Source organism: Vipera berus (assembly GCF_964194415.1).
Source record: "Vipera berus genome assembly, chromosome: W".
In the NCBI taxonomy this organism is placed as follows: domain Eukaryota; kingdom Metazoa; phylum Chordata; class Lepidosauria; order Squamata; family Viperidae; genus Vipera; species Vipera berus.
In genome coordinates this window covers 52,572,076-52,588,658 of record NC_138210.1, presented here as the reverse complement: position 1 = coordinate 52,588,658, position 16,583 = coordinate 52,572,076, and the positions used below count along the sequence as shown (strand labels likewise).

The window sequence follows — 16,583 nt, the reverse complement described above, 5'->3', positions numbered from 1 at the left end:
CGTTGCCAATGGTTAGAGCTTCTCCCCTCCTCCAGCTTCATGCCTATGATACTCCTAGTTCACTCTCATATTTAAAAGATAATCAAATAACCAGGCAGGGAGAAGTTATAATCTGAAAGTTCAGGATGTTGGATGCCATCAACATAGGTAAAGGTAAAGGTTCCCCCGCACATGCGTGCTAGTCGTTTCCAACTCTAGGGGCCGCTGCTCATCTCCGTTTCAAAGCCGAAGAGCCAGTGCTTGTCCAAGGACGTCTCCGTGGTCATGTGGCCGGCATGACTAGACGCCAAAGGCACAAGGAACGCTGTTACCTTCCCACCGTAGTGGTCCCTATTTTTCTACTTGCATTTTTACGTGCTTTCGAACTGCTAGGTTGGCAGAAGCTGGGATGAGTAACAGGCGCTCACTCTGTTACGCGGCACTCGGGATTCGACCCGCCAAACTGCCGACCTTCCAATCTACAAGCTCAGCGTCCTAACCCACTGAGCCACCGCGTCCCTTCAATATAGGGAAGTCTATTTTAGATCTTTCTGTCCATGCTTTTAGACCCACGCCATAATTCAACCCCGCTCAGTGCTCACTTGCGCGCTAGGTATCCCCTGGCCGCTGCCTGGAAAGACACGATTATATCAGTAATCTTCAGATCGCGTTCCTCTTCCAGGTGAGCCAAAACACCAGCCCGGAAGAAGATCTTACTCTGGCCAATGCGGTAGAGATTAGGGTCCAGCTCCAATGCCTTGATCTGGAAGGACAAAAAAGCAGAGCAGATGAGGAGGAGGGAACCTACTCAAACCACTCTGGGAATGAACTAGTTTAGCCCAGATTGCCTTGATTGTTTTAACAAGCAAGCCTCCCACGTACCATACGCTCACAGGCCTGTTTTCCATCCATGAAGCCTTTGGGAATGGCATTTGGTGTCAGGATCTCATATCTGTTGAGGAATATGGGGAAACCCGGGAGTTAAAACATTTAGTGACATTTAGCCACACTGCATACAATTTGTTTCTTCTATTCCTTTGATTTTTATTTTATTTCCCACACACACACACACACAAACTCAGTTGAGGGGTTTGTCTTCCATTTTAACAGCCACAACAGCCTACCATCAGTGGGCTGAGACACAGCAATCTTCCTGGGCCAAATCCAACATTTTACTTTATTTCACTCTGTCACACAGCAAAATATGAGCTACTCGGGCCTGACTATCAACTGCAAGTCACAAGTAACATCTCCAGATTTAAAGAGCATTAAGGCTGAAGATCAAATCCTAGATGACTGAGAACTGTTTTGAGCTGTCTTCCTGCATATGTCCCTTTTTGCTGAGGATCCATCACCAAAATGCTGTACCTTTGGCGGAATTCCTGAAAGATAATGCGATTAGGGAATCCCTGGCGGCAGATGCGAATTCCCTCAAGGACTCCGTTGCAGCGCAGCTGGTCCAATACAAGATGTGGCTCCAGTTTTCCAGCCTAAAATGGGTGTCAAGAGAAGGACGTGTGAGAAAAAGGCCACCGGAGCCACAACAGACTTCTGTCCTGAAGAATCTGGATGGGAATTCCTCAGCACTCTCAGGTCAGCCGCAAAACAGTATCGCTTCTTATTTTTCTTATTTCTTTTTTCACATTTATTGTCATCTTTTTTGCAGATAGCTCAAGCCTTGCTGCTGACATTCATAACAATTTTGCGAGATCAATGAGGCTGAAGATACATGGCTGATTAATTCTGTAGAATGGCATGGCTGAGTGAGAATTCAGCCCTAGGCTTCCTTTGATTCATATTCAATATTCTCATATTATATCATCTACATTCTTTTACACTCAAAAGGACACACACAATAGTTTTCAATCTGAAAGTGGGGGGAGAAGCCTTCATATGTTTGTGTAACAGGGGAGATCTTAAGGCCATATTGTATCACCTACTGTCAACGCTGCTAACATCGAATGTTATTGCTTGACAAGAGATGAAGTAGCCATTTCATATGTTAAACTTGTGTATTGCTTTAAGTGAGTTTAAAGTTGGGAGGGGGGAAGAGGAGGATTGTACCTTCAAGGCCATCTGAAACTAAAGAAGATAAGACCTTGGCGGAAGGGAAACTGATTCTTTAAATTAATTGGAGAATATGATTAATGACAAAATTAGAAAGGTGGAGAATTGTGTTTTAATATATTGTGCAAGGGGCGGAGATTTCAGATTCCAGCTTCCTTCGAGCAAGCATTTGCCGGTGTATTAGGCTGAATAAAGGACTTTTAAGGTAAACAATGCCTCAGAGTCACTTGAAAAGCCTAGACGTCGGAAACTTGACACCTCCATTCTTTGACACTCAAAGATCACACACAGTAGTTTTCAATACAAAATAAAGAAAAAGAAAGCCTTCAGATGTCTGTGTAACAGGTGAATTCTTAAGGTCTTTTGATCTGTCTAAGTCGGTCAACATTTTTCATGGCTTCCTTCAGACAACGAATGAATGAATCCCAGGCCTCAAAGCTCTCACTTACTCTTTTCTCATGGTTGGGTATGATGCACCGCACAAAGTTGGGGTTGGTGTTGCGCAAGGTTGACATAAGTTTGGAGAGAGACTCCTTATACAGCTGTCCTACAGTCCGGAACATTCCTTTCTTGGTCTTGTAAGAGGAGCCAAAGGCCAGGTCTCCCATCCCGCTGACTTGATCCAGACCCACAATCCGATCCACTAGAGAGAGGAAGAAAAGGCTTTTGATCTCTCCATCCCATTCCCCGTACTGAAATTCCAATAACGTGTATTTCCTCAGTTTCCAATCTCCATCTCAAGTAAACATACATCTGTGAGAGTTACCCTGTGGGGAGCAGAAGTCACCCAATTATTAAACTATAAGATAACCTTTATTGTCATTTTTTTTTACTGTGGGCACATTGGTGCAAGTTAGAAAAATGAAATTTAGTTGCTTGCTCTCCAAAGTGCACACATACCTAACACACATTTAAACATGCTATACACAACATATGTATAAATCTTCACCTTTGCATATAAATGACATACAAATAAACGTTAATCACTGACCATCTTGAATACGTTATGGAAAGAGGAAGCTTTAGAATTCACAAGGTTAATGTTTCACTTCGGATACTTTTAAAACTGCAGGGCTAGATAGGATATGCAGATAATTTGGGTGGGGGCGGGGCAACCTAGCCACAACAAACCTTCCCAGCATTTCTTTGCAACTTCCAGACTAGATGAAGGGATCGGAGAGCTTAAAGCAGTGTTTTTCAGCCTTGGCAACTTTAAGAACGCTACACTTGATCTTAACCAAAAGCAGTGGCAACTTTAAAATGTGTGGACTTCAACTCCCAGAATTCCCTAGCCAGTAAACCTGGCTGGGGAATTCTGGGAGTTGACATCCACACATCTTAAAATTGCCAAGGTTGGGAAACACTGGGTTAAAGCATCAAACACCCTATAAGCACTGCAAATATCTCATCTTTTGGCCAAAAATATTGGTGCCGCCCATTTTGGCGATATCATAACATTCCCATTTGCAACCTCTACCTTTTAGGGACTTTTTTTTAAAAAAAAAGTATGGCTTTGAGACAGTTGAGTCCTATAAGGTTCCAAAGCAAGCTCCTTGAAGATTTTGGACAGACACCCACTTACCCGTCTCCATTTCTGAAGCCACTCAATTTAAATTGTAAGCAGCATGGAAACTTAGTATGTTGTAAATATTATTCGGCTATAAGGAATTGATTTCTCTCAATAGTACCTGGTTCTTAGTACTAATAGGCCATTAATCTGCCACTACAAACTGCATGCGGAATTGCTATTTTCATTCTACACTAGGTGGTATGGGGATATTGTATATTTTTTATGTTTATGACTTCCAAAATAGCAATCAAGAGAAAGACTTGCCCCATCATTTAAGACACTATACATACTGAACTGCATGATCAAACTTTCTCCAGTAGGAAAAACAAGGAATAACCATTGGGAAACAAGGCAAGATTGCAGGTAGTCTTCGACTTACAACCATTTGTTTACTGACCACTCAAAGTTGCAAGGGCATTGTGAGACTTACAATCTCACACTCACAACCTTTGCACAATTCCCATGATCCAAATTCAGGCACACTTGGCAACCGGCATATCTTTACGATTGTTCCAGGGTCATGTGATTGCCATTCATAACCTTCCCAGCCCGCTTCTGACAAGCAGAGTCAATGGGGGAAGCTGGATTTGCTTAATGACCACATGATTCACTTAACAACTGCAGTAATTCACTCAACAACTGTGGCAAAAAAAAAGGTTGTAAAAGCGGGTGCACTTCACTTAACAAACAAAAGGTTTTTGATGTCTCCATCCTATGCCCCATATTGAACTTCCATTAACGTGTGTATTTGCTTTGCCTTGCTTTAGCAATGGAAATTCTGGTCCCATTTACGGTCGTAAGTCCAGGACTGCCTGTACAAACCAATCATAAAAAGTATTTAATCATCCATGGGAACTTCACAAAATATCCTCATCTAAAAGTGACTTTAAAAAGTGCACGAAACAGAGTTTTGAATAAAGAGAGGCGAGGGTACTTTGGCCAAGCAGCCCAATCCAAAAAAAGAGAGAGTGGAGAAAGATTTGGAACTTCAATTCTTAAGTTCATTAACAATTTTTAAATGGCCTTTCTAAAACACCTTAACTCAGGGGTCCCCAACCCGCGGTCCTTGGACCAGTACCGGGCTGCAGCATGCCAGCAACCGGTCCGCACAAACAAGCAAAGCCCCGTCCACAGGATGCAGGCAGCACACAAAACCACGCACCCTTCGGTCGGTGGAAAAACCTCTCTCCACGGAACTGGTCCCTGGTGCCCAAAAGGTTGGGGACCTCTGCCTTAACTTGAGGTTCATCCTTATTTAAGTGGATGGGATTCAGCTCTGTATTTATTGAGCAAATTAAATCCCAAACTCAGAGGAACCGAGGCATGTCTCGCTATTTCCTAGGAACGACCCGTAACCTTTCTGACTACTCGCAGGGCATGTCTTGCAGGTTGAAAGGAAGACACGTACTTTCTGCTGGAACCTGAGGTGCCACGGCATAGCTGTCAAAGAAATAAACCTTCTGTATATTCTGGATCTCTGGCGACAGGACAGGACAGAAGAGGCAAGTGGAGAGAAGGGAAGGATAAGGTTTCACAAGATCATCCATTACGGGACAGAAGAAGTGGAACAAGGAAGAAGAAAAGAGAAACAGCGAAGAGCAGAGTGGTTAGTATCAGCAGTGACAGAGATTTCAAGCCAGAAAAGTTGTGTTAACATTACAATCAGCAAGCCAACTTTGTTGCTGTTGTTGTTAGTTGCGAAGTCGTGTCCGACCCATCGTGACCCCATGGACAACGTTCCTCCAGGCCTTCCTGTCCTCTACCATCTTCTGGAGTCCATTTAAGCTCACACCTACTGCTTCAGTGACTCCATCCAGCCACCTCATTCTCTGTCGTCCCCTTCTTCTATTGCCTTCAATCTTTCCCAGCATTAGGCTCTTCTCCAGTGAGTCCTTCCTTCTCATTAGGTGGCCAAAGTATTTGAGTTTCAGCTTCAGGATCTGGCCTTCTAAAGAGCAGTCAGGGTTGATCTCCTCAACTTTGTTAACCGGCAACAAATATTATGAAGGCGAGCAGATGCAGCTGAAAGCAGGATTTCAAGCCCTCTTACCATCTTTCCACAGTTCAGCAGTAAACTTGTCCGTACTCTGATGAAGAAGAGTGGCCACGTTGTCGTTCAAAGGGTCCATATTTTTCATGAGCCACTCGTCCGCTTTGTAATCCACCTTTCAATGAAAATGGGGAGGGGGAAGGAAGATGAGAAAGGATCAAAAGGCTGAACGACACCAGAACCGTTTGTAGCAAACCCACCTGGTCTTGTACAGTAGTCCTCAACCTTATGACCACCTGTCTAGCCACTGTTCAAACTTAATGACAGTGCTGAAAAAAGTGACTTACAACTGGTCCTTGCGCTTTACGACCGTCGCAACATCCCTGCGATCACTTCATCAATCTAAGTTTGGGCACTTGGCAACCGGCAGGTATTTATGATGGTTTGCAGTGTCCCAGGGTCATGTGATCATCATTTGCAACTTTCCCCACCAGACTGTGACAAGAAAAGTCTACGGGGGAAGCTGGATTTGCTTAACAACCGCATTATTCATATAACTACCCTGGTGATTTGCTTAATGGCCATGGCAAAAAAAAAAGTAGTAAGTTTGGCACCAAATCACTTAATGGCCACCTCACTTAGTAATGGATAGTTTGGTCCCAACTGTGGTAATAAGTGGAGGGTTGTGTGTATTGCACATTCTGGCATTCTGGCCATCTTCAGCTAATATCATGCAAAGGTGTTGAGATTCCACGTTCTATCTAGAATTTCAAAGGCTCCAGGAATTAAGTACAGTCCAGTGTGATGTCAGGTGCAGTGTTCTGTACCAGCCTGCTACCGGCCCTGCAGAAAAGGCAGGGACAACCCCTTTTACAAGAAGGCAAGAGGCTGGAATTACGCCTGCCAAATTTATTACTACAAAAACAAACGGAACAAGACAAACCAAGAAACAGGAGCTTTAAGAAACAGGAACTATCCGAGCGGTTGCCTTCAGCAAACCAGACATTCCCCTTATATAGAGTTCAGGGCGTGGCTTCTCTCTGCCTCCTTCCGAGAAGCCCCATTGCCTTCCTCTGTTTACTCCTAATTGACTGCCTCCTGTGTCGGGCGTCCTTGAACAGGGCCAGCTGTGGGTCATCTTCATCCACGCTGTCAGGCTCACACAGCTGGGTCTCCGTGGTGACCAAGTGGGAGGGGCCTGGCTGAGGGCTCTCATCAGCAAGATCTTCAACCCCCTCAGCAAGGTCTTCAACACCCCCCTCCTCCTCCTCTGAGTCGTCTGACCCAACTGCCGAACCCACAGGCTGACCCTGAATCACAACATGCAGGAGACACAGTGTTTAGTCCTCTCTTAAGCACGAAAACCTATGGATGACCTTGAATCAGTCACTCCCTCTCAGCCCTAGTCAGCAGCAAACTCTGTCACGGGCTGGCTAAAAAACAAAACCTCTCATTACATCAGCATTGAACTAGGCAAGCACAATGCACAACTAGTGGATCCTGCAATCCTGCTGGACAAACTCCATGAAGAAAAACAACTGGGCAAATGAATGGAAGAAAAACGGATAGGAAATCACGTTCTCTCCAAAATAGCTGCTCTCTGGGATTTTTAGTTGTGCTATCTCAGATTCTTGTTGCTATCTCAAGATTCTCTTGAGTAGAAATTTTAATTTGAAAGCCTCAGCTATCATAGTAAGCTATCGGCATTTTCCTTAGTTGCCAACATTAGAGGGTTTCAGTTTTGGGTCCTCGGCTGTAACAGATTTACACGACTGTCCATGGCTGCCCCTTTGAGATAATAACAAGCCATAGTTCAATACAATTAAAAGTGCCAGTTTGGGAAAGGCAAGTGAAACCAGTAAATATGGATGTGTCAGTAAAAAGGGAGGGAGGCAACAGAAGCTGTAACTTACCCTGCCAGCGTAATGGATGATGCAGAAGTCAGCTTTATCCCGTAGCTGCCGGGGTTTCTGGAATTTGGGATGGGACCCTTGCTCCTGGGAAACTTTTTCCACAAAGCTCTTATCGGTGGCTTTAGGGAACCAGCATTCTTCATCTAGGAGAGCCAGCAGCCCTGGAGGGTTTGCCTGGGAGAAAGCGAGATAGACCCAAACCATTGGCAAGATTCCAAGGGCTGGAGGTAACACAGGTCAGGGCATGGAAGGAAACGGGCTAAAAAAGGAACAGCAATTGCATCCCGACTGAGATGTTAGGCAAACAATTGTCTTCCACTGAGAAGAGAAGATAGAGGTTTAGGATCCAAGTTAAGGACCTGATCTTGACTCCCACTGCTAAGAATTGTCAAAAAGGGCCACCTCACCAGCAAGGACAACATGGACAACACCCCACCAGCAAGGACAACAAGGGCAACAGAGGAGGGACTCAAGCTATTCTCCAAAGCGCCCAAAGGCAGGACAAGAAGCAACGGATGGAAACTAATCAAGGAGAGAAGCAACCTAGAACTAAGGAGAAACTTCCTGACAGTTAGAACAATTAACCAGTGGAACAGCTTTGCCTCCAGAAGCTGTGAATGCTCCAACACTGGAAGTTTTTAAGAAGCGACTAGACAGCCATTTGTCCAAAATGGTATATTTTATTTATTTATTTATTTAGTTACATTTATATACCGCCCTTTCCCTGAGGACTCAGGGCGGTTTACAGGGAATTAAAAAATCCAACATACAAAAGTTAAAAACCAAATTAAAAAATATTAAATTAACCCTGTACTCTTAAAAACCCCAATTAAAAATTTTCTCCTCAGCCTGGGCCCGGGAGCTCAAAGAGCCAGGTCTTCAGGCCCCGGCGGAATGATCGGAGGTCGGGGGCAGTTCTCAGCTCCACCGGCAGCTGGTTCCAGAGGGCAGGCGCTCCCACTGAGAAGGCCCTATCCCTGGGTGTCACCCGCCGGCAATCTCTCACCGGCGGAACCCTGAGCAGACCCTCCCTGTGGGAGCGCACTGGGCGAAGGGCGTTTGATGCCGGCAGCAGGTGTTCCCTCAAATAACCCGGACCCAGGCCATGTAGGGCTTTATAGGTAATAACCAGCACCTTGAATTTCACCCGGAGGGCAACCGGAAGCCAATGCAGCTCGCGGAGTAGAGGTGTTACATGGGAGTATCGGGAAACCCCCATTACAACTCGCGCGGCCGCATTCTGCACCAGTTGAAGCCTCCGCGTGGTCTTCAAGGGCAGCCCCATGTAGAGAGCGTTACAGTAGTCCAAACGGGAGGTCACAAGCGCATGAGTAACTGTGCGTAGGGCGTCTCGGTCCAGATAGGGACGCAACTGGCGCACCAGGCGAACCTGTGCAAAAGCCCCCCTGGTCACGGCTCCTATATGGTCTTCAAAATTGAGCCGTGAGTCCAGGAGGACGCCCAGGTTGCGAGCCCTATCAACGGGGGGTAACACCTCACCCCCCATCATTAAGGATGGAATAACTTGGTTAACCCGAGATGCCGATATGCACAGCCACTCAGTCTTGGCGGGTGTTCTGAACCAGCCCTCTTCTCGCACCCCTAATCAAAAGAAGAGTCTGGAAAGCGTCCAAGGCTAAAAGGCTTCTGCCAAGATTTAATTACGCAGTTAACAAAAACACAAGAGCTTGTCTTCTCAAGCGGAAAAGGTTGCTTTCAGCAACCAGCCCCTCCCCAAACACTTCTTTTATAGAGAGCTCAGGGCGTGGTCTCCCTGTGCCTCCTCCCGAGGAGTCCCATAGTCTTTCTTTGTTTGTCCCTGCTCGTCTGCCTCCTGCGTCGGGCGTCCTTGAACAGGGCCAGCTGTGGGTCATCATCTTCCGCACTCTCGGGCTCACACAGCTGAGAAGAGGTCCCCGGCTGAGGGCTCTGCAAAGCCTCCAAATCATCATCATCAGCCGGTTCGTTTCCCTCCTCCCCCACATCTGAGTCCTCCGATACATCGGAGCCGGCTGTCGGACCCACAGGCTGGCCCTGAGTCACAACAGCGGGATTGAGACGAAGCCTGTTTCTCCCCATCCAGACCCGAACCGCCTCCAGGCACCGGGACATCACGGAGAGGGCATCACTGGGTTGGTTCGGGGTGGAAAGAAAAAGTTGGGTATCATCAGCGTACTGGTGATACCCCACCCCAAAACCACGAATGATCTCGCCCAGCGGCTTCATATAGATGTTGAACAGGAGAGGCGAGAGAACCGACCCCTGAGGAACTCCACAAATGAGAGACCTCGGGGCGGATCTCTGCCCTCCTGTCAACACCGACTGTGAGCGGCCCTGGAGGTAGGAGGAGAACCACCGTAGAACGGTGCCTCCCACTCCCAGCCCCCTGAGACGCCGCAGCAGGATACCATGGTCGATGGTATCGAACGCCGCTGAGAGATCTAATAGGACCAGGACAGAGAAACAACCCCTGTCCCTAGCCCTCCAGAGATCATTCACCAGCGCGACCAATGCCGTCTCCGTGCTGTGTCCGGGCCTGAAGCCCGATTGGTACGGGTCCAGATAATCAGTTTCCTCCAGGAACAGAGGGAGCTGATGCGCCACCACACTCTCAACAACCTTCGCCAAAAAGCGAAGGTTGGAGACTGGACGATAGTTGTTTAAAACAGCCGGGTCCAAAGCAGGCTTCTTGAGAAGGGGTCTCACCACCGCCTCCTTCAAGGCGGCAGGGAAGACACCCTCCTTCAAGGAAGCAGTTATTACTGCATGGAACCAGCCTCGTGTTCCCTCCCGAGCCGCATAAGCTAGCCAGGAGGGGCACGGATCCAACAAACAGGTGGTGGTGCTCAGTCTCCCCATGATCCTGTCCACATCATCAGGGGAAACAGGGTCGAACTCAGTCCAGATAACGTGCTCAAGACCGCCTGATTCCTCCACATCAGACTCTGCCCAGTCAGAGTCCAAGCCGGTCCGGATCCGAGCGATTTTGTCCGCCAGATGATGACTAAACTCCTCGGCTCGTCCCTGCAAGGGATCCTCCCTCACCTCCTGATTAAGGAGGGAGCGAGTCACCCTAAACAGGGCGGCCGGGCGATTATCTGCGGACGCGATAAGGGCGGCAAAGTAGTTAGACTTCGCCGTCCTTATCCCCGCAAGATAAGACCTTATAAAGGTTCTTAACTGCAATCGGTCGGATTCGGATCGGCTGGATCTCCAACCGCTCTCTAGACCTCGTCTCCGACGCTTCATCTCCCGGAGCTCCACAGAGAACCATGGGGTCCAGCGGGATCTGCGACGGGTCAGAGGTCGCATGGGTACAACGCAGTCGAGTGCCCTGGTGGCAGCCGTTTCCCAGGCCTCCACCAGGGCATCGACTGGGCTGTGGGTAAGGGTGATAGGTATAGGCCCAAGCGCCCTCTGGAACCGATGCGGGTCCATTAGGCGCCTGGGGCGGAACCACCTGGTCGGTTCCGCCGCCCAGCGGCGGGGGGTGGCATGACGGAAAACCAGCCTCAGGAGGTGATGATCTGACCATGACAGAGGGGTGATGGACGGGGAACCCCCTCCCAGATCAGCCAACCACTGTCCCGACAGGAACACCAGGTCGAGAGTATGATCCCCCTCATGAGTCGGGCCCTCAATAACCTGGGTCAGGCCCATGGCTGTCATGGAAGCCATGAACTCCCGAGCTAACTCCGACGACCCTCCCAGTGATGGCAGGTTGAAGTCACCCAGGACTATAAGCCTGGGGAACTCCACCGCCAACCCTGAGAGGGTGTCGAGCAGCTCAGGCAGGGCTGTTGCCACACAGCTGGGCGCCAGGTATGTAAGCAACAAGCCCAACTGAACCCGAGGACCACATCTCAAGAGGAGGGATTCACTCCCGGCCATCTGGACAATGGTGGCCTCCCGGGGACACAAAGTCTCCCAAATAACCACTGCCACCCCACCACCCCTGCCCTGAGCCCGTGGCTGGTGCAGCACCCGGAAACCTGGCGGGCATAACTCGGTGAGAGGCACCCCTCCCTCCGAGCCCAGCCAAGTTTCCGTGATGCACGCTAGGATCCGCACATTCCTCCTCGATCAGATCACGGATGAGGGGAGCTTTGTTAACTACGGATCTAGCGTTAAAATAGACCAACCTGAGCTCAGGGGCATAGGGTTTCCTGCCTGAGCAGGGGGTTGGACTAGATGACCTCCAAGGTCCCTTCCAACTTTATTATTATTATTATTATTATTATTATTATTATTATTATTATTATTATTATTATTATTATTATTATTATTATTATTATTATTATTATTATTATGAAACAACCCCTGGAGAGGGGAAGGCTCTCCGAAGAGCTGGAGGTCATCTTTTCTTGGCCCTCCACATAACAACTACGCAGCATCCCAGGTCACTCACCGGTCTTTCAATGAGGTCAATGCAGGGTTGAAGGTCCAAGCCAAAGTCGATGAAATTCCATTCAATGCCCTCTCGTTGGTATTCTTCCTGCTCTAGCACAAACATGGTGTGGTTGAAGAGCTGCTGGAGCTTTTCATTGGTATAGTTGATGCAGAGCTGTTCAAAGGAGTTCAGCTGCAGAAGGGAGAGAGAGGGAGAAAAGAAAATATTCACAAGGGGATTCTACATGTGATGGTGAGGTCATGCACTTGTGTTTCCTCCCCATGAAACTACTGACAGGTCACGATAAGTTTCTTTGTCGCTGACTTCATCAACTAAAGTTTATTGGATGACACTGCCCAGGACAATTCCTCTGGCTGAGGAATTCTGGGAGTTGAAGTCCACAAGTCATAAAAGGGCCAGGTTTGAAGACCCCCCCCCAGCCTAAAGCCTCTATTGGAAAGAACTACAGCTCTTGAAACAAGAAAGATGGTTCTGCTGAAACGTACGGTTTTAGTTAAAGAGAAGATCGACAACACAATTTGAAGGAAAGGATTGAAAACAGCACTGCAGGTGTACAGTATTCATCAGGAAGTGAAAGAGGAAGAGGAATCACACTGGATTTTTGTGACTAGCAGATCTTCCCTCACCTGAAATATTTCAAAACCAGCAATATCCAAAATGCCAATGAAAGACGCCCCCTGGCGCTTGGTACGATCCAACGCACGGTTGATTCGATGCACAAGCCAGCGGAAGAGCCTCTCATAGGTGGCTTTGGCCAAAGCTTCCACAGCAAAGTCAGCCTAGGAAGGGAAGGAAAGGTTGAGATCAAAACAGACTCATCTTGGCCCGTGTATTCCCTACATACTTACCATGTTTTCCCCAAACTAAGACCTGGTTTATTTTTCGTGGGGTTCTTTTTTGCCTCCAAAAGAGGCACCAGGTCTTATTTTCGGGGAATGTCTTTTCCATGGTCTCACCTCGCACCGGCAGCAACGACAGCCCCGCCGGCCCGCCTCTTCTGTGGCCGCTCGCCACCACTCATACATGTTGCCCCCGACCTCCATTTTGCCGTCAGAGGCCTTCAAGAAAGCCCTTTGCAGCCAAGAACCAAGCTCCGGATTGATGCACGCGGTGCCCCCTGGAGGCCGGGGTGGGTGGGTGGGGGTGCTGCAATGTCAATCTGGAGCTCAGTACTCGGCTGCAGAGGCCTTTCCTGAAGGCTTCTGACGGCGAAATGGAGGCCAGAGGTGATGTGTGCGCGAGAGTGGTGGTGAACATAAGTGGGCTGGCGAGGCAGCTGGCAGGGCATGGGAGGCCTGGCTGCAACAGTAAGTGGGTGCTGGTGCTTGGGGTAGCTCCACTCCCCACCCCACCCTATCTTGATATTTAAGTTTGTGCCTCGCCCCAAAACTAAGGCTTACTTTTGGGGTAGGGCTTATTTTTGGGGTAGGGCTAATCAAGGAGAGAAGCAACCTAGAACTAAGGAGAAACTTCCTGACAGTTAGAACAATTAACCAGTGGAACAACCTCCCTCCAGAAGCTGTGAATGCCCCAACACTGGAAGTTTTTAAGAAGAGACTGGACAGCCATTTGCCTGAAATGGTATAGAGTCAGGACCTGATCTTGACTCCCACTGCTAAGAATTGTCAAAAAGGGCCACCTCACCAGCAAGGACAACATGGACAACACCCCGACAACAAGGACAACAGAGGAGGGACTCAAGCTATTCTCCAAAGCGCCCAAAGGCAGGACAAGAAGCAATGGATGGAAGCTAACCAAGGAGAGAAGCAACCTAGAACTAAGGAGAAACTTCCTGACAGTTAGAACAATTAACCAGTGGAACAACCTGCCTCCAGAGGTGGTGAATGCTCCAACACTGGAAGTTTTTAAGAAGAGACTGGACAGCCATTTGTCTGAAATGGTATGGGGTTTCTTGCCTGGGCAGGGGGTTGGACTAGATGACCTCCAAGGTCCCTTCCAACAACTTCTTCTTCTTCTTCTTCTTCTTCTTCTTCTTCTTCTTCTTCTTCTTCTTCTTCTTCTTATTATTATTATTATTATTATTATTATTATTATTATTATTATTATTATTATTATTATTATTTTTATTATTATTAGCCCACCTCCTAAAATCAAGCTAGGTCTTATTTTTGGGGTAGGTCTTATTTTCAGGGAAACACATTATTATTATCTTGTCAAACCCTCCTTCAAGAGTTCTTCCGGACGGACCCACCAACATGTCAGGCACAGTAATCAGCACCACTGACCTGTTCTTTCGTCTGTGCCTTCTGCACGTAATCTCGGCCGACCTTGATGCGTGGGGTAAGGATAGCACGGGTGAACTCCGTGACATTCATGCCCAGGAGGTGGCAGAGTTTTTGAGCAGCTGCAGAGGCGAAGAAGAGACCAAGAAGAGCCCTTTGCCAGATCCCTTCCCATCAGCTTTCTTTTCAATTCCATACCATTCCCTTCTCCCTCTCAAAAAAGCAGGAATGTGAGGCAGGAACCTGAATTTTAATATGGTGATTATCGTGAAACTTAAATTTGAAATACTGTTTCTTAGAGCCAAAATGGAAATCGATATTTTATAATAATAATAAAACAAAAACCAAAAAAATGTTCCCCGTACACCTGTATTGTCTTTAACAAGGTCCCATTATATCGTCTAAAATAAAAAAGGCAGTTTGAGCTCTGATCACAGCCAAATGCTTAGAGTCAGTCTTCGCTTAACAACCAGTTGCTTAGCGACCGTTCAAAATTATGACAGACATTCCCAGAACTACTTACAACCCAGTTCTGGATTTCAAAAAACTGCACCTTCCCCCCACATCAGCTTAATGATTGCCATGACTTACGACCATAATTCTGGGCTCAACTGCAATCATAAGTTGAGGACTAGCATTTCTGAAAAGTCAAGCTACTAATCTGAAATACCTGTGTTATCCGGCATGGAGGCCTGATCCGTATTCCTCTCTTTACGGAAGACAATATTGCCAAATTGCAGCACAGCTGAGACCATCCGAAGCATACCTGTGTGGAAGGATGACCACATTTCCACATTTTGCAAGCAGCCCTATTCAAATGCACCCCTTCAAGCGGGTTCAGCATAAAGTACAACACAAAACGTAAGAATATATTTCATCACATAGTGCATTGCAATAGGCCTCTCTGCCCAAGCGTTGCAGAACAAAGCTACAAGATATTTGAAAGATTTATTTATTTATTTATTTTAGTTTAATCCCATTTATATCCCGCCCTTCTCCGAAGACTCAGGGCGGCTTACAATCTAAGAAGCACAAATCAATGTCCTTAGCAATAGATGCATGCTAGGTTACCTTTCTCCACTGCCCTCATCATTCTAAATAATTTTAATTTTTGGATTGATGAAACATGTAAGGCTTGACATTCACTGCAACAGGCTGGGACTAACTAACTAACCAGCAGCATTCAAAGCATTTCAAACCTAGGCATCACCATAAGAGCCACACACTTTAAAACATTGTTATTTCTCTTTCTGTCTCAATATTGTGTTAATGTTATATTAAAATAATAAGAGAAATCACAATGCTCTAACATTTCTATGTAGGTGGGGTACATATTCTTTATCTCAGATGTTCCTTCAAGTTTAACCCTGCCCCTCCCCCCCTCTCTCCCCCCCCCCGTCTCTTTTCTCCTTCCCTAAATAAAGGAGCATTACTGGAATTACAATAAAAAACAACACAAATGAACATTACTGGAACATTACAATAAAAAACAAATCGCAACGTTCACTACAGTGTAAAACATTGAAATGGAATTGTGGAGTTAAAAGCAATGCTAAAACTTCTTGTTGCAGAAATGGCCTTATTTACAAACAGCTTCTACAGTACTTTAAGAATATTTAGATGCACACCTAAGAAAATTGGAGATAAAGCTTTACCAATGGATGGCTATTACATTTTTACTCGGCTTGTGAATATCCAAAGGGATTTAAAATCAGCGCAGCCCGATAACAGGCAGGAATTTTTCCAACTTGTCCTTATTTATTGCAGCGGGTAACACAATGTTGCTAACAACATTTAATAATCTACTCGAGTGAAATCACCTAAACAGTTACTTGCTGCTTCTGAAGTATTTTCATATCTACGGGTCATTTCAAACATACAGCGGTTAAAACCATTCTAGGTCATGGACCTCTTAGCTTATCAGCCCTTATTTCATATACTTGTGCCTTAGTGTTGACTCCTGTCTCCCCAACTTTCTTAGCGAGAGGTCAGAAGTGGTTTGCCATTGCCTGCTTCCTAGAGCTAAGAGTGTGTGGCTGGCCCAAGGTCACCCTGCAGGCTTCATGCCTAAAGTGGGATTAGAAGCCACTGTCTCTCAGTTTCTAGACTGGTGCTTTAACCACCATGGCAAACTGATCCTCTATTTCACATTACAAAGTTATAATCGATGTTAATACAAGTAGTCCCTGACTTACAACAATTAATTAGTGACGGTTCAAAGTTACAACAGTGTTGAAAAAAGTGACTTATGACCATTTTTCAGAGTTACAATCTTTGTAGCTTCCCCATGATCCTGTGATCAAAATTCAGATGCTTGGCATCTGGTTCACAGTTACGACCACTGCTGTCTCCCAAGGTCACATGATCACTTTTTGTGACCTTCCGACCAGCAATGTCAATGGGGAAGCCA

General features: G+C 46.7%; 1 protein-coding gene across 1 annotated transcript in view; it reads right to left on the bottom strand.

The window, feature by feature from the left end:
- The window catches only part of LOC308676571 (myosin-10-like), a 92,787-nt gene that overhangs the window by 47,305 nt on the left and 28,899 nt on the right, over positions 1–16,583 (bottom strand). Inside the window, exons 11-20 of the mRNA XM_081342448.1 lie at positions 14,844–14,939; positions 14,177–14,295; positions 12,557–12,709; positions 11,928–12,101; positions 7,520–7,693; positions 5,667–5,781; positions 2,496–2,689; positions 1,348–1,469; positions 862–931; positions 582–742 (exon numbers count right to left, since the gene is read on the bottom strand). Coding sequence (XP_081198574.1) covers positions 582–742; positions 862–931; positions 1,348–1,469; positions 2,496–2,689; positions 5,667–5,781; positions 7,520–7,693; positions 11,928–12,101; positions 12,557–12,709; positions 14,177–14,295; positions 14,844–14,939 — 1,378 coding nt within the window. The remainder of the gene's footprint in view (positions 1–581; positions 743–861; positions 932–1,347; positions 1,470–2,495; positions 2,690–5,666; positions 5,782–7,519; positions 7,694–11,927; positions 12,102–12,556; positions 12,710–14,176; positions 14,296–14,843; positions 14,940–16,583) is intronic.